This window comes from Schistocerca serialis, chromosome 6 (genome assembly GCF_023864345.2).
Source record: "Schistocerca serialis cubense isolate TAMUIC-IGC-003099 chromosome 6, iqSchSeri2.2, whole genome shotgun sequence".
NCBI lineage: Eukaryota > Metazoa > Arthropoda > Insecta > Orthoptera > Acrididae > Schistocerca > Schistocerca serialis.
Genome location: NC_064643.1, coordinates 684,080,722 through 684,103,912, shown reverse-complemented (window position 1 = coordinate 684,103,912; position 23,191 = coordinate 684,080,722). Strand labels below are relative to the sequence as shown.

At 46.8% G+C, this 23,191-nt stretch overlaps 1 protein-coding gene across 1 annotated transcript in view; it reads right to left on the bottom strand.

Moving 5' to 3' along the window:
- The window catches only part of LOC126485113 (synaptic vesicle glycoprotein 2C-like), a 498,779-nt gene that overhangs the window by 78,873 nt on the left and 396,715 nt on the right, over positions 1 to 23,191 (bottom strand). Inside the window, exon 6 of the mRNA XM_050108743.1 lies at positions 20,735 to 20,979. Within this exon, the coding sequence (XP_049964700.1) occupies positions 20,735 to 20,979 (245 nt within the window). The remainder of the gene's footprint in view (positions 1 to 20,734; positions 20,980 to 23,191) is intronic.

The following is a 23,191-nucleotide window of genomic DNA, read 5'->3' as shown; positions in this document are numbered from 1 at the left end:
AATAATTTTCTAGACACTAAAATAAAAAAAAGGGAAAGAAGAAAAATTCTTTCTGGTAACTTCTCAATTGTTCATTCAAATTATTACTGGAAAATAAGACTATAAAATGTGTTTTGTCCTTCCTTAGTTGTAAATTGAGAACAGAAGCTTAGGCTATGTTATCTGTTTCTCAGAGACATGGAGACTTCATAAAAGGCAGCTTATAAGCTATAGTGGAGAAGGAAGTGACGATGACATGATCTACAGTGAATCCTCCCTTTCCTTTCTGTAATAAAATATAAAAAAGCACTCTGTCTTCAGGCCACACGTGGCCCATCGGGACCATCCAACCGCCGTATCATCCTCAGGTGAGAATGCGGATAGGGAGGGCGTGTGGTCAGCACACCGCCCTCCCGGTCGTTTTGATGGTTTTCTTTGACCGGAGCCACTACTATTCGGTCGAGTAGCTCCTCAATTGGCATCACGAGGCGGAGTGCACCCCGAAAAATGGCAACAGCGCATGGTGGCTGGATGTTCACCCAAGTGCCGACCACACCCAACAGCGCTTAACTTCGGTGATGTCACGGGAACCGGTGTATCCACTGTGGCAAGGCCGTTGCCTAATAAAATATAATGAAGAAGTAAATTCCCACCCATACTTCTACCGATTTAGTGAAAGTGTCATACGGACACCCACATTTGTGCCTATGATTGTTATGAAAAATGTTGAGTACTGTAAAGTGAAAAAAATTGTGTGTTTCTTTTTCACGAAAAGACTGAAAAATTTATGAAACAAAAAATAATTTTGTAATTACTGAACATTTTATTTTATATTTATATGTAATTTATATAAAAGATTTTGTAAAAGTCAATTATGTCATTTTTTTCTATGTGTATGAAGGAGATATCAAGGTGGTAAGGTAATGACCGTGGTTCTCTCTTCTAATCATCAATACTTTTATTACACAACAAATGTACAGGTCGAAGACTAGGCCGGAACTGAGGTCCCGGAAGTATACAAAACAAAGATAAACTCGCCGAAGACATAATACACATGGCCTATCGATCTATGGATTGACGCCACATAGCGCCTAGCACCCCCTCCCTCCCCCCGCAGAATGGAGTAAGTACCCAAAGGTGGGAGGAGAGCATGGAGCAAATCCTGGAATGCTGATGCTGAAGTCTTGAAGCGACGTCGGCGGTCGTAGTCGGCGACCGATGCGGGAGCGCTGGTGAGGAAGGGTGTCGTCGGCAGGGAACCTAATGACCACCTTTCCACTTGGCCTAATATAAGCATGTAGGTTGCCACACGTAGCACTTCGAGAGATTTTGAAGCGCTTCACTACATGCTGTGACACACCACCAAACGAGTCACACGAATCGTCACACACAAGCGCACTAATGCGGTATCACCACTAACGACGACAGATAAACCACAAATGTCATTAGGATGAACATGGGATGAGAGTTCCTAAGTGGCGCCTGCTAACAGAGAGGTATGCTGAGCCGGTGGGGTGGGGAAACCGTAGCACAGTGAGGGTGGCGTGCTGCGAGTAGAGGGGTGAGTTTCAGATGGTGAGGTCTGAGTGGGCGTGGCAGGAACCTGAGGGCTGCACCAGTTAGAAGAGTGGCGTGGTGTGCTGTCACATGAAGATGGAACTGTTGTATTAGAGCCCTGGGAGCTGGGGCCTCTGCTATGGGAGCCAGGAGGTGGAAAACCCCAGAATGAGTGTGGGGTCATTGAAGGGGCCAGTGTAGGTGTGAGTTTACTCGAATCATGAGCAGAGGAAGAAGGCCGAGGGTGGCCAGAGAGCGTGGTCTCTTCAACGGTGGGTGAGGTAGGGGAAAACTTGACGCAAGCAGGTTTAACCCTGTTATGGGAGACAGTAGTTACAGAGCCCTTAATTACGATGTCCATTGTGTTACTGGTTCGTTTGACAACTCTGTACGGGCCTATGTAAGGGGGCTGTAACAGGGCTTTTACAGTGTCGTCGCAAAGGAACACAAATTCACAAGTGTCGAGTGCCTTGGGAGCATATGTGGGCGGCTGAGTGTGGCTGGAAGGGGGCGGTGGTTGAAGCTTGTTACAGTGTAACCTCACTCGTTCTACCAAGGACAGCAGTTCGGACGTTTCGGCGACTGGAGTAGGAGCGACAAGTTCGCCCGGCAGTGTAAGGGACTGGCAGTAGACGAACTCGGCCACTGAGAGTTAAGGTTTTCCTTGTAAGTGGTCCGCAAACCGAGTAAAACGAATGGCAGGGCTTCTGTCCAAAGGAGGCCATGGCAATGTAGGGCCGTCTTAAGCGTCCTATGCCAATGTTCCAAGAGGCCGTTGTTTTGGGGGTGGTATGCTGTTGAATGAATTTTCTTGATGCCAACAGCCTACATATTTCAGAAAACAAGGCAGACTCAAATTGATGGCCTTGGTCAGTCGTCAAGTAAACAGGGCAGCCAAAGAGTGAAATCCAAGTGTCTATGAAGGATCGTGCCACTGATTCGGATGTAATATTGGGTAGCGGGGCAGCTTCCACCCAACCAGTGGTTCTGTCTATAATAGACAGCACGTATCTGTAACCCTTGGAGGGGGTGAGGGGGCCCGCCAAGTCGATGTGAACGTGCTGGAAGCGACTGGGAGGAGTGGTGAAGCTGCCTAGTGGGGGCGATGTGTGCCGCAAAACTTTATTTTGTTAGCACGGAATGCAGGCAAGAGCCCAGGCTTGGCAGTCGCGACGCATGTCACGCCAGACGAAGTGCTCTGAAATAAGCCTGGTAGAGGCTCTCACACCTGGATGAGCTAGGTTGTGTAATTTGTTGAACACTTTAATCTGTAGAGGTTTGGGTATGAAGGGACACAGCGAACCAGTTGATTCGTCATACCAAACCTCGCCTATGACACTGGGAAAGGTGGATCGCACAGGTTTGAGTGACGAGCTGTGCTCGGAAATAAGGTCCATCGTGTCCATGTCGGCAGACTGCAGCTGAGGCAAGTTAGAGAGGTCTATCAGAGTTGTGAGAGCGCCGACACGAGACAAAAAATCTGTGACCACATTATCTGCACCCTTCATGTATCGTATGTCAGAGGTAAATTGCAATATAAAGTCCAAATGATGGAAGCGTCTAGGTGGAGGGTCAGTTGGGGGGGTTCTTTACAGCAGCAACCAAAGGTTTATGGTCGGTTAAAATGTAGAAGTCCCTACCCTCAACCTCGGTGCGAAAGTGTTTCACAGCCTCGTAAACAGACAAGAGCTCCCTATCAAAGGCTGAGTACTTTTTTTGAGCACCGTTGAGCTTCTTAGAAAAGAACTGCAAAGAAGAGGTAGTATCTCTGACGGTTTGAGGACAGCACCTACTGCGGTATCACTGGCATCCACAGTAATAGAAAATGTAGCGTCTGGATGCGGGTGGGGAACAGTCGCTGCGTTTGCTGGTAGGTGCTTCAGTTTGTCAAAAGCTTGTTCTGTGGCAAGGGTCCAGGGGACTGGGCGGATACCGGTCGTATTTTTGCCAGCAAGGGCGTCTGTTAGGGGGGCCTGAACCTCAGCTGCAGCAGGCAAGTGCTTCCTGTAACAGTTGACTGTTCCGATGAACCTGTGCAGCTCCTTAAACGAGTTAGGGCGTGGCAAATCCAAAACAGGTTTGATTTTATCCTCGAGAGGAGTGAGGCCCTTAGCTGACACGATGTAGCCTAAGAATCTTACCGAAGTCTGGTGCACCTGGAGCTTATTATTCAGTTCAACACCGGTAGCGGTAAGAGTGTTTTTAACTGTCTGCAAATGTTCCTTAATCTTTTGCAAAGTAGGACTGAAAATAAGTATGTCGTCCAAGTAAACGAAACAAAAATCCAGATGAAACAACACCTTGTTTAAGAATCTCTGCCAAGTTTGTGCAGCGTTTCGGAGGCCAAAGGGCATGAACCAGTACTGGAAAAGGCCGAAAGGTGTTGTAACAGCTGTCTTTTCAATATCCTCTGGTGCTATCAGAATTTGATGATAGGCCCTCCTACAGTCCACTACCGAGAAATATTTGGTGCCTGCAAGAGCATGGTTAAAATCTGCGATGTTAGGAACCGGGTACTTGTCTATGATAGTACGAGAGTTCAATTTAGTATAGTCGCCAACCACACGCCAGGTGCCATCGCTTTTTGTGACAAAGTGGATAGGCGAGGCCCAGTATCCGGCAGATGGTTCGATGATGCCAGCTGTTAAAGAGACCGTCAAATTGTTCGGGAGCCACTTTTATGAGTTCTGGCTTGAGATGGGGAGGTCGGGAAGAGATAGGCAGTCCGTCTTGGATGCAAAGTTTGTGGGTGGTGCCGTCTGTAACCACGGAGACGCGCAACGCAGTACACGAGGCGCCTGTCTGTGGTATACCATGCGCGGCAACCGCTAGGTTGGGTTGTGGTGTGGACAGCGAAAGTTTGCATAAGTGCCAACTGTTGGGTGGCTCGGAGTGACGAACAAGTCAGCTATGTGAAACAAGCTTGGTACACTGTTTATTAGTAACCGAAGGCGCCGCTGTTGAGCTTGGTGGCAGTAGCGGGTGTGAATGAACAGCTGATGGCAGTAAATCAAAAACATTAACCTGCACTTGGGAAGTTAGCTGCCCAAGCGAGGAGGGGGACGAATGTGCAAATCAAAAACATTAACCTGCACTTGGGAAGTTACCTGCCCAAGCGAGGAGGGGGATGAATGTGCGCTTGAATTAACACAGTTAGAGCTGGCGGGAGTGCGGACACTGTACAGTTTATGTGGCACACGGTCACAAATGCACTCGGGTGCGAGAACACTGTAGTGGCACCGACTAACCTTGCGTGTTACCAAGGCGGCGTCTGCTGCAAGCTGCTGCCGTGCTGAAGATAACTTGTTACTTAAGTCGTTGAAGTGACAGCGTAGCTCAAGTTGTTCCAAGTGCAGGCATGTAAACTCGACACGCTCTGTGAGCCTCTTATTTGTCCATGACAAGAGCTCGGAGGAGGGGTTATTACACTTCCTAGCCAGGTGGACCTGTTTAGCAGTACTACTGACACTCGAAGAAGCACACGGGGTGTTCCTGCGTAGGGTGGTAGAACACTGTATTCTTGACGAGGTCAGGCCACAGTTTGTGGTGTCGTAGAAAGTCGATGCCCAAAATGGGATCATCGATGTCAGTCACCAGGAAGGACCACTTCAGGTTGCACTCAGGCGAGAGGTTCAAATGGTTCAAATGGCTCTGAGCACTATGTGACTTAACTTCGGAGGTCATCAGTCACCTAGAACTTAGAACTAATTAAATCTAAGTAACCTAAGGACATCACACACATCCATGCCCGAGGCAGGATTTGAACCTGCAACCATAGCAGTTGCTCAGTTCCAGACTGTAGCACCTAGAACCACACGGCCACTCCGGCCGGCACAGGCGAGAGGGACACTGCATATGAAGTAGAACCTAAGCACGACAAACTAGATGAGTTTACAGCACGTAGGACAGTTTTGTGTAGTCGGACCTTTTTGGTAGCAAGACGAGATGGAAGTAGGGAAACATCTGCACCCGTGTCGATGAGATAGTTGGTGCCAGAGTTCAAGTTGAGGACATAGGCTTGTCCATTCAAAGCATTAGTGTTGGACACAGAATGGAGCATGTGACGGTGCCTGTTATTTACGTCGCAGGAGGTGGCACTGCTGCCTATCTGCGGTTGAAGTTTGGGTAGGAGCATGGTGGTTTGCAATTGCGGCCTTTTCCTCGAATTTTGCTTGGAAGAAACAGTACTTATGAGCGGACGTCTGCTCCTGCGAGTGGTCAGACGGCGGCGGTCCAGAATCTTCTGTGGAGTCAGATGTGCTGTTGTGCGGACGTGAAGGTGCCGGTAGTGCGGCGAGCTAGACAGACTTAGGTTTAGTGGGGCGTCCAAGTTGGGGCCCTGGTTGTGGTTGGAAACTGGCATAGCTGCCGGACTGCTGGGCATGGCGTTCACGTATTAGCGTGGAATAAGCTCGGTCGGTGGCGCGCAAGCGTTCGCTATTTGGTCTATCTTCATAGGCGGAGATGGTCGTTTGGTCAGACAGACGCAGCTTTTCCGTCCAAATCTCAGTGAGCGTGGCATCTGGCATGTCGCATTCACCAATGAGAAGTCGAAGGCATGGCCACAGCTGGGACGGAGATCTGTCGCCGAGCTTCATAGACGAGCTGTCGAATGTTTTCTCTTCTTGTCTTGGGGACATGTTCCAGTATTGCTTATTTAGCCGTAGCGTACTTCTCGTTCTGAGGAGGTGACTTAACCAGGTCATGAATAAAGTCAACCAGGTCGTGGAGGTGGTGCATGAGGCATGTGAAACGGGCATTGTCATCAAGTTCACAGACACTGAAAGTTTGCTCGGCCAGGTTGAACCACAATTCCGAGTGGGCAGGTTTGAATGCCGGAAGTTTCGGTAGATTCGACGAACTGGCAGTCGAAGAATGCAGGCAGCCGTTCGTGGAAGCATGAGTAGGCAAGTCAAAGGTAGCCCTGCATCGTGAGGGCAGTAGAGAGGAAGCAGACGTGCCAGCTGTGTTCATAGTAGCCGGAGGGGAAGCGAAATCCGTTAGCAGGAAGCACGGCGTGGAACGAAGCGGCACCGGTTGTTGCGGCGGAAGGTAAAAGTGGTCACGGCGGTTGCTCAACAGGTTATTATGCAATTGGTTCTCCACATCTGCAGCAAAATTGTCCATCACAGAGTCACTGATGAGCCTGGTGGAACCTGATGCACTCAAATTACTGCACTGATGAACACTCGAAGTAACAGGCTGGCGAATGTCATTCACGTAGTGTGCAACTGGCGCGGAGTGATACACATGTGGAGCTTTCACATTCAAAAAGGCATCCTGTTGTGGCACATTATGAAAACTATGCTCCCCACTATTTACAGTACTTGCATTAAAGTTTGGTATCAGTGTGCAGTGGTTTCTTGTACTGCTGTGCAGCGAAAACTGAAGCACTTCTGGGCTAACAAAGCCGGAGTCGGAGACCGCTGGCGTCATTTTCAAAACCACTGCACCTCACGAGGTCCCTGGGTTCTCAAGGCTATAGGACTGCGGAAATTCACGTCGGGCACCGACTACAGCTGATGTGTTTGAATTTAGTTGCAGTTGCTGATGAAAACCAGGCGGCGGCGGCGTGTTGTAAAAGGCCATTGTATAGCGGGCAAAGGTCCACTGGAATGTGGAAGCCAGCGCGGTAGTCACTTTGTACTTGGTTTGACGGATTATTCGGCTTCGGGGTCACCATTGAAGGAGATATCAAGGTGGTAAGGTAATGACCACAGTTCTCTCTTCTAATCATCAATACTTTTATTACATGACAAACGCACAGGTCGAAGACTAGTCCGTAACTGAGGTACCAGAAGTATACAAAACAAAGATCAACTCGAAGACATAATACACATATGATTTCTGGCCTATTGATCCGTGGATTGATGCCAAATGTATATAAGCATGATTATTTTGTATGTGTAGTATTAAGAATTTTTTAAAAATTTATTTCATTTTGAAAGAGGTTAGCTTGTTTCTAAATATTTAATTTTGTTCAAAAATAATTTTTTTCACAAAAATAAATGGGGGGGGGGGGGGGGACATGAAACAAGCGCTGAATCATTTGAAACATACAGAGGTGAGCAAGTGTGCCGGGACCTACCCCAGTTCACAGTTACTAGTGCTACGCTGTCATAACATGCCTGTGCATAGCATACAAAGTATTGCACCATAATCTAAGGATAAATTAAAAATTAAAGTTGCTTTTCCAAACTTTGTTAGCATATGCTTCAGTATGTCAATGTTTACATTGTTAAATCTCAAAACAATCAGATACTATGTTTCCATAAATACATCATATATACACTCCTGGAAATTGAAATAAGAACACCGTGAATTCATTGTCCCAGGAAGGGGAAACTTTATTGACACATTCCTGGGGTCAGATACATCACATGATCACACTGACAGAACCACAGGCACATAGACACAGGCAACAGAGCATGCACAATGTCGGCACTAGTACAGTGTATATCCACCTTTCGCAGCAATGCAGGCTGCTATTCTCCCATGGAGACAATCGTAGGTGCTGGATGTAGTCCTGTGGAATGGCTTGCCATGCCATTTCCACCTGGCGCCTCAGTTGGACCAGCGTTCGTGCTGGACGTGCAGACCGCGTGAGACGACACTTCATCCAGTCCCAAACATGCTCAATGGGGGACAGATCCAGAGATCTTGCTGGCCAGGGTAGTTGACTTACACCTTCTAGAGCACGTTGGGTGACACGGGATACATGCGGACGTGCATTGTCCTGTTGGAACAGCAAGTTCCCTTGCCGGTCTAGGAATGGTAGAACGATGGGTTCGATGACTGTTTGGATGTACCGTGCACTATTCAGTGTCCCCTCGACGATCACCAGTGGTGTACGGCCAGTGTAGGAGATCGCTCCCCACACCATGATGCCGGGTGTTGGCCCTGTGTGCCTTGGTCGTATGCAGTCCTGATTGTGGCGCTCACCTGCACGGCGCCAAACACGCATACGACCATCATTGGCACCAAGGCAGAAGCGACTCTCATCGCTGAAGACGACACGTCTCCATTCGTCCCTCCATTCACGCCTGTCGCGACACCACTGGAGGCGGGCTGCATGATGTTGGGGCGTGAGCGAAAGACGGCCTAACGGTGTGCGGGACCGTAGCCCAGCTTCATGGAGACGGTTGCGAATGGTCCTCGCCGATACCCCAGGAGCAACAGTGTCCCTAATTTGCTGGGAAGTGGCGGTGCGGTCCCCTACGGTACTGCGTAGGATCCTACGGTCTTGGCGTGCATCCGTGCGTCGCTGCGGTCCAGTCACAGGTCGACGGGCACGTGCACCTTCCGCCGACCACTGGCGCCAACATCAATGTACTGTGGAGACCTCACGCCCCACGTGTTGAGCAATTCGGCGGTACATCCACCCGGCCTCCCGCATGCCCACTATACGCCCTCGCTCAAAGTCCGTCAACTGCACATACGGTTCACATCCACGCTGTCGCGGCATGCTACCAGTGTTGAAGACTGCGATGGAGCTCCGTATGCCACAGCAAACTGGCTGACACTGACGGCGGCAGTGCACAAATGCTGCGCAGCTAGCGCCATTCGACGGCCAACACCGCGGTTCCTGGTGTGTCCGCTGTGCCGTGCGTGTGATCATTGCTTGCACAGCCCTCTCGCAGTGTCCGGAGCAAGTATGGTGGGTCTGACACACCGGTGTCAATGTGTTCTTTTTTCCATTTCCAGGAGTGTGTGTATATATATATACACACAGAAATAAACATTCCACGTGGGAAAAATTATATATAAAAACAAAGATGAGGTGACTTACCGAACGAAAGCGCTAGCAGGTCGATAGACACACAAACAAACACAAACATACACACAAAATTCAAGCTTTCGCAACAAACTGTTGCCTCATCAGGAAAGAGGGAAGGAGAGGGGAAGACGAAAGGAAGTGGGTTTTAAGGGAGAGGGTAAGGAGTCATTCCAATCCCGGGAGCGGAAAGACTTACCTTAGGGAGAAAAATGGAAAGGTATACACTCGCACACACGCACATATCCATCCACACATACAGACACAAGCAGACATATTTAAGGACAAAGAGTTTGGGCAGAGATGTCAGTCGAGGCAGAAGTGTAGAGGCAAAGAAGTTGTTGAAAGACAGGTGAGGTATGAGTGGCGGCAACTTGAAATTAGCGGAGATTGAGGCCTGGCGGATGACGAGAAGAGAGGATATACTGAAGGGCAAGTTCCCATCTCCGGAGTTCGGATAGGTTGGTGTTGGTGGGAAGTATCCAGATAACCCGGACAGTGTAACACTGTGCCAAGATGTGCTGGCTGTGCACTAAGGCATATTTAGCCACAGGGTGATCCTCATTACCAACAAACACTGTCTGCCTGTGTCCATTCATGCGAATGGACAGTTTGTTGCTGGTCATTCCCACATAGAATGCATCACAGTGTAGGCAGGTCAGTTGGTAAATCACGTGGGTGCTTCCACACGTGGCTCTGCCTTTGATCGTGTACACCTTCCGGGTTACAGGACTGGAGTAGGTGGTGGTGGGAGGGTGCATGGGACAGGTTTTGCATCGGGGGCGGTTACAAGGATAGGAGCCAGAGTGTAGGGAAGGTGGTTTGGGGATTTCATAGGGATGAACTAACAGGTTACGAAGGTTAGGTGGACGGCGGAAAGACACTCTTGGCGGAGTGGGGAGGATTTCATGAAGGATGGATCTCATTTCAGGGCAGGATTTGAGGAAGTCGTATCCCTGCTGGAGAGCCACATTCAGAGTCTGGTCCAGTCCCGGAAAGTATCCTGTCAGAAGTGGGGCACTTTTGTGGTTCTTCTGTGGGGGATTCTGGGTTTGAGGGGACGAGGAAGTGGCTCTGGTTATTTGCTTCTGTACCAGGTCGGGAGGGTAGTTGCGGGATGCGAAAGCTGTTTTCAGGTTGTTGGTGTAATGATTCAGGGATTCCGGACTGTAGCAGATTCGTTTGCCACGAAGACCTAGGCTGTAGGGAAGGGACCGTTTGATGTGGAATGGGTGGCAGCTGTCATAATGGAGGTACTGTTGCTTGTTGGTGGGTTTGATGTGGACGGACGTGTGAAGTTGGCCATTGGACAGGTGGAGGTCAACGTCAAGGAAAGTGGCATGGGATTTGGAGTAGGACCAGGTGAATCTGATGGAACCAAAGGAGTTGAGGTTGGAGAGGAAATTCTGGAGTTCTTCTTCACTGTGAGTCCAGATCATGAAGATGTCATCAATAAATCTGTACCACACTTTGGGTTGGCAGACTTGGGTAACCAAGAAGGCTTCCTCTAAGCGACCCATGAATAGGTTGGCGTACGAGGGGGCCATCCTGGTACCCATGGCTGTTCCCTTTAATTGTTGGTATGTCTGGCCTTCAAAAGTGAAGAAGTTGTGGGTCAGGATGAAGCTGGCTAAGGTAATGAGGAAAGAGGTTTTAGGTAGGGTGGCAGGTGATCGGCGTGAAAGGCAATGCTCCATCGCAGCGAGGCCCTGGACGTGCGGAATATTTGTGTATAAGGACGTGGCATCAATGGTTACAAGGACGGTTTCCGGGGGTAACAGATTGGGTAAGGATTCCAGGCGTTCAAGGAAGTGGTTGGTGTCCTTGATGAAGGATGGGAGACTGCATGTAATGGGTTGAAGGTGTTGATCTACGAAGGCAGAGATACGTTCTGTGGGGGCTTGGTAACCAGCTACAATGGGGCGGCCGGGATGATTGGGTTTGTGGATTTTAGGAAGAAGGTAGAAGGTAGGGGTGCGGGGTGTCGGTGGGGTCAGGAGGTTGATGGAGTCAGGTGAAAGGTTTTGCAGGGGGCCTAAGGTTCTGAGGATTCCTTGAAGCTCCGCCTGGACATCGGGAATGGGGTTACCTTGGCAAACTTTGTATGTGGTGTTGTCTGAAAGCTGACGCAGTCCCTCAGCCACATACTCCCGACGATCAAGTACCACGGTTGTGGAACCCTTGTCCGCCGGAAGAATGACGATGGATCGGTCAGCCTTCAGATCACGGATTGCCTGGGCTTCAGCAGTGGTGATGTTGGGTGTAGGATTAAGGTTTTTTAAGAAGGATTGAGATGCAAGGCTGGAAGTCAGAAATTCCTGGAAGGTTTGGAGAGGGTGATTTTGAGGAAGAGGAGGTGGGTCCCGCTGCGACGGAGGACGGAACTGTTCCAGGCAGGGTTCAATTTGGATGGTGTCTTGAGGAGTCGGATCATTAGGAGTAGGATTAGAATCATTTTTCTTCGTGGCAAAGTGATACTTCCAGCAGAGAGTATGAGTGTAGGACAGTAAATCTTTGACGAGGGCTGTTTGGTTGAATCTGGGAGTGGGGCTGAAGGTGAGGCCTTTGGATAGGACAGAGGTTTCGGATTGGGAGAGAGGTTTGGAGGAAAGGTTAACTACTGAATTAGGGTGTTGTGGTTCCAGATTGTGTTGGTCGGAATTTTGAGGTTTTGGAGGGAGTGGAGCTGGAAGTGGGAGATTGAGTAGATGGGAGAGACTGGGTTTGTGTGCAATGAGAGGAGGTTGAGGTTTGCTGGAAAGGTTGTGAAGGGTGAGTGAGTTGCCTTTCCGGAGGTGGGAAACCAGGAGATTGGATAGTTTTTTGAGGTGGAGGGTGGCATGCTGTTCTAATTTACGGTTGGCCTGTAGGAGGATGCTCTGAACAGCCGGTGTGGATGTGGGAGAGGAAAGATTAAGGACTTTTATTAAGGATAGGAGTTGACGGGTGTGTTCATTGGCTGAGTTGATGTGTAGGTGAAGGATTAGGTGGGTGAGGGCAATGGATTGTTCAGTTTGGAACTGGTATAGGGACTGATGGAAGGAAGGGTTACAGCCGGAGATGGGAACTTTAAGTGTGAGGCCTTTGGGGGTGATGCCAAATGTCAGACAAGCCTGAGAAAATAGAATATGGGAGCGTAATCTGGCTAGGGCGAAGGCATGTTTGCGGAGGGAATGTAAATAAAACTTAATGGGGTCGTTGTGGGGGTGTTGTGAGGGTGACATGGTATTAGAAGGTGGAAAGTGTAACATGAGGTGAAATGAAAATGAAAATAAAAATATATGGGGAGAGATAAAGGTGAACCGGAAAGTAACTGGAGATCTGGAATGAAAAAAGGCGAAAAGGTGTTGGTTACAGCTGGGCTATGTTGGACTTAGGTTGGTAGACAACGATGTGCATAAAGGTTAGGTGGTTGTGTTGCCGCCAAAACACGTTAAAGGACGGAGAAATTCGGGAAAATTTCGAAAAAACTGCGTGTAGTACATTAAAAGGAGTGGTATTGTGGTGGCAGATTATGAAAATGAGGCTAACAATGGTCTGACGAACAAATAATGGCGTTAAAACCTGTGGGAAGCGGCTAAAAATGATCAGTGATGTGGGAAAAACGGAAATGGAAATAAGGCGAAAGTTATTAGAACTGGCCGAAATGGTTGTTTAAAAGGTGAAAGGAGCTGTTTGTGGACTAGAAACGGTGGAAATTATAGCGGCGGTAGTGCCGACCCCATTAAGTTTTATTTACATTCCCTCCGCAAACATGCCTTCGCCCTAGCCAGATTACGCTCCCATATTCTATTTCCTCAGGCTTGTCTGACATTTGGCATCACCCCCAAAGGCCTCACACTTAAAGTTCCCATCTCCGGCTGTAACCCTTCCTTCCATCAGTCCCTATACCAGTTCCAAACTGAACAATCCATTGCCCTCACCCACCTAATCCTTCACCTACACATCAACTCAGCCAATGAACACACCCGTCAACTCCTATCCTTAATAAAAGTCCTTAATCTTTCCTCTCCCACATCCACACCGGCTGTTCAGAGCATCCTCCTACAGGCCAACCGTAAATTAGAACAGCATGCCACCCTCCACCTCAAAAAAACTATCCAATCTCCTGGTTTCCCACCTCCGGAAAGGCAACTCACTCACCCTTCACAACCTTTCCAGCAAACCTCAACCTCCTCTCATTGCACACAAACCCAGTCTCTCCCATCTACTCAATCTCCCACTTCCAGCTCCACTCCCTCCAAAACCTCAAAATTCCAATCAACACAATCTGGGACCACAACACCCTAATTCAGTAGTTAACCTTTCCTCCAAACCTCTCTCCCAATCCGAAACCTCTGTCCTATTCAAAGGCCTCACCTCCAGCCCCACTCCCAGATTCAACCAAACAGCCCTCGTCAAAGATTTACTGTCCTACATTCGTACTCTCTGCTGGAAGTATCACTTTGCCACGAAGAAAAATGATTCTAATCCTACTCCTAATGATCCGACTCCTCAAGACACCATCCAAATTGAACCCTGCCTGGAACAGTTCCGTCCTCCGTCACAGCGGGACCCACCTCCTCTTCCTCAAAATCACCCTCTCCAAACCTTCCAGGAATTTCTGACTTCCAGCCTTGCATCTCAATCCTTCTTAAAAAACCTTAATCCTACACCCAACATCACCACTGCTGAAGCCCAGGCAATCCGTGATCTGAAGGCTGACCGATCCATCGTCATTCTTCCGGCGGACAAGGGTTCCACAACCGTGGTACTTGATTGTCGGGAGTATGTGGTTGAGGGACTGCGTCAGCTTTCAGACAACACCACATACAAAGTTTGCCAAGGTAACCCCATTCCCGATGTCTAGGCGGAGCTTCAAGGAATCCTCAGAACCTTAGGCCCCCTAAAAACCTTTCACCTGACTCCATCAACCTCCTGACCCCACCGACACCCCGCACCCCTACCTTCTACCTTCTTCCTAAAATCCACAAACCCAATCATCCCGGCCGCCCCATTGTAGCTGGTTACCAAGCCCCCACAGAACGTATCTCTGCCTTCGTAGATCAACACCTTCAACCCATTACATGCAGTCTCCCATCCTTCATCAAGGACACCAACCACTTCCTTGAACGCCTGGAATCCTTACCCAATCTGTTACCCCCGGAAACCATCCTTGTAACCATTGATGCCACGTCCTTATACACAAATATTCCGCACGTCCAGGGCCTCGCTGCGATGGAGCATTTCCTTTCACGCCGATCACCTGCCACCCTACCTAAAACCTCTTTCCTCATTACCTTAGCCAGCTTCATCCTGACCCACAACTTCTTCACTTTTGAAGGCCAGACATACCAACAATTAAAGGGAACAGCCATGGGTACCAGGATGGCCCCCTCGTACGCCAACCTATTCATGGGTCGCTTAGAGGAAGCCTTCTTGGTTACCCAAGTCTGCCAACCCAAAGTGTGGTACAGATTTATTGATGACATCTTCATGATCTGGACTCACAGTTAAGAAGAACTCCAGAATTTCCTCTCCAACCTCAACTGCTTTGGTTCCATCAGATTCACCTGGTCCTACTACAAATCCCATGCCACTTTCCTTGATGTTGACCTCCACCTGTCCAATGGCCAACTTCACACGTCCGTCCACATCAAACCCACCAACAAGCAACAGTACCTCCATTATGACAGCTGCCACCCATTCCACATCAAACGGTCCCTTCCCTACAGCCTAGGTCTTCGTGGCAAACGAATCTGCTCCAGTCCGGAATCCCTGAATCATTACACCAACAACCTGAAAACAGCTTTCGCATCCCGCAACTACCCTCCCAACCTGGTACAGAAGCAAATAACCAGAGCCACTTCCTCGTCCCCTCAAACCCAGAATCCCCCACAGAAGAACCACAAAAGTGCCCCACTTCTGACAGGATACTTTCCGGGACTGGACCAGACTCTGAATGTGGCTCTCCAGCAGGGATACGACTTCCTCAAATCCTGCCCTGAAATGAGATCCATCCTTCATGAAATCCTCCCCACTCCGCCAAGAGTGTCTTTCCGCCGTCCACCTAACCTTCGTAACCTGTTAGTTCATTCCTATGAAATCCCCAAACCACCTTCCCTACCCTCTGGCTCCTATCCTTGTAACCGCCCCCGATGCAAAACCTGTCCCATGCACCCTCCCACCACCACCTACTCCAGTCCTGTAACCCGGAAGGTGTACACGATCAAAGGCAGAGCCACGTGTGAAAGCACCCACGTGATTTACCAACTGACCTGCCTACACTGTGATGCATTCTACGTGGGAATGACCAGCAACAAACTGTCCATTCGCATGAATGGACACAGGCAGACAGTGTTTGTTGGTCATGAGGATCACCCTGTGGCTAAACATGCCTTGGTGCACAGCCAGCACATCTTGGCACAGTGTTACACTGTCCGGGTTATCTGGATACTTCCCACCAACACCAACCTATCCGAACTCCGGAGATGGGAACTTGCCCTTCAGTATATCCTCTCTTCTCGTCATCCGCCAGGCCTCAATCTCCGCTAATTTCAAGTTGCCGCCACTCATACCTCACCTGTCTTTCAACAACTTCTTTGCCTCTACACTTCTGCCTCGACTGACATCTCTGCCCAAACTCTTTGTCCTTAAATATGTCTGCTTGTGTCTGTATGTGTGGATGGATATGTGCGTGTGTGCGAGTGTATACCTTTCCATTTTTCCCCCTAAGGTAAGTCTTTCCGCTCCCGGGATTGGAATGACTCCTTACCCTCTCCCTTAAAACCCACTTCCTTTCGTCTTCCCCTCTCCTTCCCTCTTTCCTGATGAGGCAACAGTTTGTTGCAAAAGCTTGAATTTCATGTGTATGTTTGTGTTTGTCTGTGTGTCTATCGACCTGCCAGCACTTTCATTCGGTAAGTCACATCATCTGTGTTTTTAGATATATTTTTCCCACGTGGTATGTTTCCCTCTAACTAATCTGCGACACGTCTCAACATGATCAAAGCAATATTTTGTTAAAAATCAGCATTTTTACGAAAAATGGAAGGCGCTAAATATTAGATTTAGAAAGATGAAAATTAGTATGAAGCATCAGTTTGATATGAAAAGCTTAACTATGTGACCCCATTAAGCTACCTCTGATAATTTTCAAGTAATTTACTGAAAACTAAATTTGGAACAGAAACATCCTTATTTGTGTAGATTAAGTATCATTTATATTAATGATAGAAAGTTTTGATCACAGCACCTGATGAAACCCATTAAATAATAGACTAATAACAAGCTTCAAGACTTTGATGGACATACCAATCAATACATGGTCTCTTAAAGATGTAGTTCAGAGGTCATGTTCTACTGTCAGTTCCATTCTAAATGGGAAAATTTATATGCTGGCAAGTTAAAACTTTTTCTGTAATTAAATCCAACTTAACTCCACTCATACATCTTTGCACAAACAAGAAGTGAACTCGTGAGCACCGTACACTGTCCTCAAACACTAAGATTTTGAGGAGGTGTGTGTGTGTGACACCCGTAATGCTAACAAAACTGTGTGGCAAGTGGTGAGATTAACTTCCAGTTTTGTGGCGAGCAATTAACTCTGATTATTAAAAGTCAGGGCGAAAGACCATTTAATGGGAACTTGCCATAGAGGTCGCCTCAGAACTGCTCATAGTGCTGCTTACGACATTATTATTATTTTCATCAGGAATTTTACTGTTTTGCATGTGAACTTTTCTTAAATATAAATTGAATCAGTTAGACTCAAAAATTTTATTTGAAATTATAGTTGCTGATCCCACTGCGTAAATAGAAACATTTATTTCAGTGAACAAAAAAGGAATGTGGGCTTGCAGACTGGAAACTATGGTCCGTACGCTCTCCATTGCTTCTGGCTGACCACAAAAATAGTTGCCAGGCTCTTGTAACAGATGGTGTCGCCGCCCCACAGCATATACAGGGCGATCAAAAACTCAGTATAAATTTGAAAACTTAACAAATCACGGAATAATGTAGATAGAGAGTTAAAAATTGACACACATGCTTAGAATGACATGGGGTTTTATTAGGGAAAAAAAAAAGTTCACAAAATGTCCGACAGATGGCGCTGGACAGCAAAACATCAGTGCTACCGTGACAGGTGAGAGATACATCGATATGTTACAGAATCGCATCATCCCCCGCCTGGCTGATAAACACCTGCTGGAACATACAATGTTTAGGCAGGATGGCGCTCCACCCCATATTGCTAGACACGAGAAAGATCTCTTGCACGCGTCATGTGGTGATGATCGTGTGGTCAGCCGCCACTTTCATCATGCTTGGCCTCCCAGGTCCCCAGACCTCAGTCTGTGCGATTATTGGCTTTGCGGTTACCTGAAGTTACAAGTGTATCGTGATCGACCGACATCTCTAGGGATGCTGAAAGACAACATCCGACGCCAATGCCTCACCATAACTCTGGACATGCTTTACAGTGCTGTTCACAACATTATTCCTCAACTACAGCTATTGTTGAGGAATGATGGTGGACATACTGAGCATTTCCTGTAAAGATCATCATCTTTGCTTTGTCTTACTTTGTTATACTAATTATTGCTAGTCTGATCAGATGATGCCCTTTTGTATTTTTTTAGTTCTAATAAAACCCCGTGTCATTCCAAGCATGTTTGTCAATTTGTGTCTCTCTATCTACATTATTCCATTATTTATTCAGTTTTCAAATTTATACTGACTTTTTGATCACCCGGTATATACAGTCATTTTTCCCTTGCTCTGTTTTCAAGTGGAACAAAGAAGGAAATGACTTGTAGTGGTATAGGGTAACCTCTGCCAAGCACCATACAGTGGTTTGCGTAGTATGTATATAGATGTAGATGTAGAAATGCAATCAGTCTGCAACGGAGATTGCTTACAAAACACTCATGTGAGCCATCTAGAATACTGCTCAACTGTGTCGAATACACACCAAATAGGACTTATGGGATACCGAAGGTATACAAATGAGGGAAGCAAAAACAGTCACAGATTTTTTTGATCCATAGAAGATGTCCCTGGAGATGCTGGAGAAACTGAACTGGCAGACACCTGAAGACAGATGCAGGCTACCTTGAGAAAGTCTACTTATAAACTTTCAAGAACTAGCTTTAAAAGATGAATCTCAGAATATACTATAATTCCCTACATATCATTCCCCCAAGGATTACAAGGTCAATTTAAGACTAACTTTACAGTGCACAGATGTGTTTATGCAATCATTCAAATGGTTCAAATGGCTCTGAGCACTATGGGACTCAACTGCTGTGGTCATAAGTCCCCTAGAACTTAGAACTACTTAAACCTAACTAACCTAAGGACATCACTCACATCCATGCCCAAGGCAGGATTCGAACCTGCAACCGTAGCGGTTGTGCGGTTCCAGACTGTAGCGCCTTTAACCGCTCGACCACTCCGGCCGGCTGCAATCATTCTTCCCATACTTTGTAAGTGAACAGAATGGGAAAAAGCCATAATAACTGGTAAAACAGGAAGTACCCTCTGCCAAGTATTCATAGCATTTTGTAGATTATGGCTGTAGATGAGGATTAGTCACTCATTTTATGAATCATCCAGCTATCAAAATCAAAGGGATGAAGTGCGTGTTATCTGAATGATAACCAGCAACATTCAAATGCCAACAGTTTTTTCACTGATACACGTTTAAATAACTGGTAAGTGGTTATCTCCAAGAGGCAAAATATTTAACACTGCCTACAGATACATATAAAAGTATACAGCATTACACTATTTTTATAACTATTAGTTTGAAAGCTAGGATAGTGTCACGTAACTTCCTTTTACGTGCAGGTATCGGTATTTTGCCTCCTAAAGGTACACCGTTCGGCATGCGCCTATGACACAGACACCTCTACCTCCACTGGAATGTGATATGCTGCCTGCCACCTAAGCTCTTGGGCATCTGGGGCAGCCTTGCACTTTGCCACCGTCCTGACAGTACAAGGTGAGGGTCCAGCCATATTTATCCTCACCTGGATATCAACAATCAACAGAAGACCATTACATCCTGGCCCTGAAGTGTGATGCAGCTTGACGTCTTCATAGCCCTGGCTGCCAGCCAAATTCCTGTGGCCAGGAAATGCAGGAACTTGGCAAAGCATAAGCAGCAACAGTAGAATGCAAGTCAGCAAATGGAGACCACTACACTGGGGAAATGCTCTGATATTCTCGGCACTGTCAATCGATGATCATGAACAAGCCTTGATGAAAAAACCATTGTAACCGTCACTGGTGCTTTTTCACACCTTTCCTCAGCAGAGGACCCTAGCCCACACTAAGCCATCCTAAATACACATTTAGAAATGGCTCCAGATGTGTGGCCTCTAAATCCACTCTGTTACATGTGGAAGAATGCTACTACAGGCATACTAAGACTCCTGTCTAACCATCAAGTGTAGCATGTGGTTATTTAGAGAGATTCTGTCCATGTACATTTTTTTGATTTGTTGTATTAGTTACTAATTTATGAATTCCATATAGTGTGAAGCATTTAGTGCAAAAGCTTCTCCAGTGTGCCTGCAACACCGTATCTCCCCTAGTTTCAAAGGCATGCTAATGGAAGAGTGGAAATAATCTTTTGAAACAGCCTACTGGTGTTTCTTCTGATGCAGCTGCCTCACCTGCTCACTCTTCAGTTTGCCAACAGACTATCTCAACATTTTACAGTTTTATTAATGATTATTTTTGGAGAATGAATTCAACCAGCAAATCAACAGATCATATGACTAAAGTTTAAAACAGTCTGAACTAAGGTTTTTGATTAATTTGTCGAGGCATTCACAACATTTTGGCAATTTCAGCCAGGCACCTGGAAAGAGCTAGGGCTCATAAATAAAATCTGAAAGAAAGAAATTCAGTGTTTTGAACTGTGACAATTATTAAAACCAGTTTACAAGAATATTTTTTCCATATACCACTAAATTATAAGCAGTTAGCAAAAATAGAATAACCTGTGAAATTTAGAAGAAGAGGTAACAAGAACAAGCTCCAGTGTGTCATATTTAAAAAAGACTTAAACAACTTCATAGGAGAAAGAAAAGAAATATCCAAACATGTCACAGGCAGACTGGAAAAACAAAGGCTGGGTTTGTTTGGAAATCTCAGAATAATTGAAGAAGGCAAATAAACATTAAAATATGGAATTAGAATGCCATAAGTGGCTCCTTACATACTACCTGCATTAAATATCAAGGGCCATAAACTGAAGGGGATAATATATTTAGTTGAGACCTTAAACTTCTCTCTGGCTTCCTTTTAGAGCCACTCAATAAATAACACATCATATATAATCTTTACTTTTGCTTCTTACAATGTTATTTATACTTTTTCTGAAGATATGTCTTTTTACAAAATGAAATGCTAAAAAAAAGTTGTCATACTCACAGGGAAAGTTTTTGGATCATTTCCTGTGTTGTACTTGTAAATCATTCGGAATACTTGAAGAGCTTCATCCAGCCGACCTTTTGTCATAAGAAATTTTGGAGTTTCAGCACATCCGGATATTATAAGTGCTGATAAGAAGCTCGGTATAGAGCCTACAGCTACAAATACTCTCCAAGAGTTGTAAGTCACATAACCACCAAAGAAAGACCATGACCAGGGAAGAGGAATTATTCCCCATGCAATACCTGCCAAGTATCAAACATAAAGGTGAATAATGTAATAAAGGTCTGGAAAATTAATGCTGTAAATTAAAAATTGTGTGTTGTCAGAAGGTACAGATTTCACTTTAGTTACAAAGAAGGAGAAAGTGTGCAAGTGTGTGCACTCTCTCTCTCTCTCTCTCTCTCTCTCTCTCTCTCTCTCTCTCTCTCTCTCTCTCTAAACTCTATTTCCCTCCCACTTTGTTTAAAACCTTATCCTCCCCCCCCCCCCCCCCCCCCCACTTTCTCTCTTCAAAACACTCAGTTCCCCTCTCTATCCTTTTGCTCTTTAAAACACTCTATCCCCTCAGTTTTCGGTTTGTTGCCTCAATTAATTCTTTGTCATTTCCACCACAAATTACATCATATCTTCTCCATTCATGTATCCCTTCTGCAGCCTCAACCTTTACTCTCCCAGCATACGCAATTACCTAGGTACTACTTGTAAGGAGTGTTTCTGTGAGCACAGAAGAAACACACACACACACACACACACACACACACACACACACACACACACAGAGAGAGAGAGAGAGAGAGAGAGAGAGAGAGAGAGAGAGAGAGGGGAGAGGAGAGGAGAGGAGAGGAGAGAGAGAGAGAGGAGAGGAGAGGAGAGGAGAGGAGAGGAGAGGAGAGGAGAGGAGAGGAGAGGAGAGAGAGATAGAGAGAGAGAGATAGAGAGAGAGTAGGGGGTTCATGTAATAAAGGAGTGGTAAAACTATAAAAAGGAAAATCGAGGATGGAATAATGACAATATGATGAGAAGGATAGATTGCTAATCACCATACAGAGGAGATGTACACCAAAAAGATTGCTAAACATGTGAGATTTTGGCCAAAAGGACATCTTCTAAAGCATACAATACATACACATTCACGTAAGCACAACTCACTCACACATGACCATTGTCTCTAGCCACTGTGAACAGACTGTGAGGGACTGCACATGATGGGAGAAGCAATCTGGGTGGTAGGGGTTAGGAGGAGGCTGGGTGGGGAGGGGGAGTGATAGCAGGGTAGAGGTGGAGGACAGTAAAATGCTGCTTGTGGGGGCATGCAGGGATGTGACAGGAAAAAGAGAGAGAGAAGTACAGGATGAGTGAAGAGAGAAAGAGAATGGGGGAATAGAGAGAGAGAGAGAGAGAGAGAGAGAGAGAGAGAGAGAGAGAGAGAGAGAGAGAGAGAGACTATTGGATGAATTGGTGGAACAGAAGACTGTTATGCTGAAGTGGGAGCAGGGACAGTGATAGGTGAGTAAAGGAGAGGGACTAATGAAGGTCGAGGCCAGGGGATTTATGGGAATGTATCGTGTATTGCGGGAAAGCTGCCACCTGCGCAATTCAGAAAACCTGGTGTTGGTAAGAAGGATCCAGATGGCATAGGCTCTCATGCAGTCTTCGAAATAAAGAACACAGTGTTGGGCAGCATGCTCAGTGGCTAGGTTGTCCAGCTGTCTCTTGGCCTGTTTGTCAGTGGCCATTCATGTGGACAAAAGAATGTAGCACAGTGGTTATGGCTTCAACACTACTGCTTCCACATATAGCCCTGCCTTTGATGGGGTAAATGACAGTTGAGACTGGACTGGAGTACATGGTTGTGGGAGGATGTATGGGACAGGTCTTGCATCTTGGTCTATTACTGGGTTTGAGCCATGAGGCAGTGGGTTGGAAACAAGGGTGGAGCAGGGATGGATGCATAGGTTCGCTGGCAGCAAATACCACTGTGGGAGGTGTGGCAAGGATAGTGGTCAGCATATTCCTCATTTCAGGACATGTCAAGAGGTTGTCAGAACCCTGACAGAAAATGTGATCCAGTTGCTCCATTAACAGGTAGTACTGGGTCACAAGGGGAACGCTCCTATGCGGCTGGATGATGGGACACTATGCGGTTGTGTGTGACTGAAGAGATAAGGTACAGGAGATCTGTTTCTGTACAGGTCCTATACACACTCCCACCAACACCTACACCAGTCCAGTTGCAAGCATCACCTATCCCATCACAGGCAGGGCTACCTGTGAAAGCAGTCATGTGATCTATGAGCCAAGCTGCAACCGCTGTGCTACATTCTGCATGGGCACGCCAAACAACGAGCTGTCTGTCCTCACGAATGGCCACAGATAAACTGTGGCCAAGAGACAGCTGGACCACCCAGTTACTAACCATGTCGCTCAATACAATGTACTTCACTTCAGTGACTG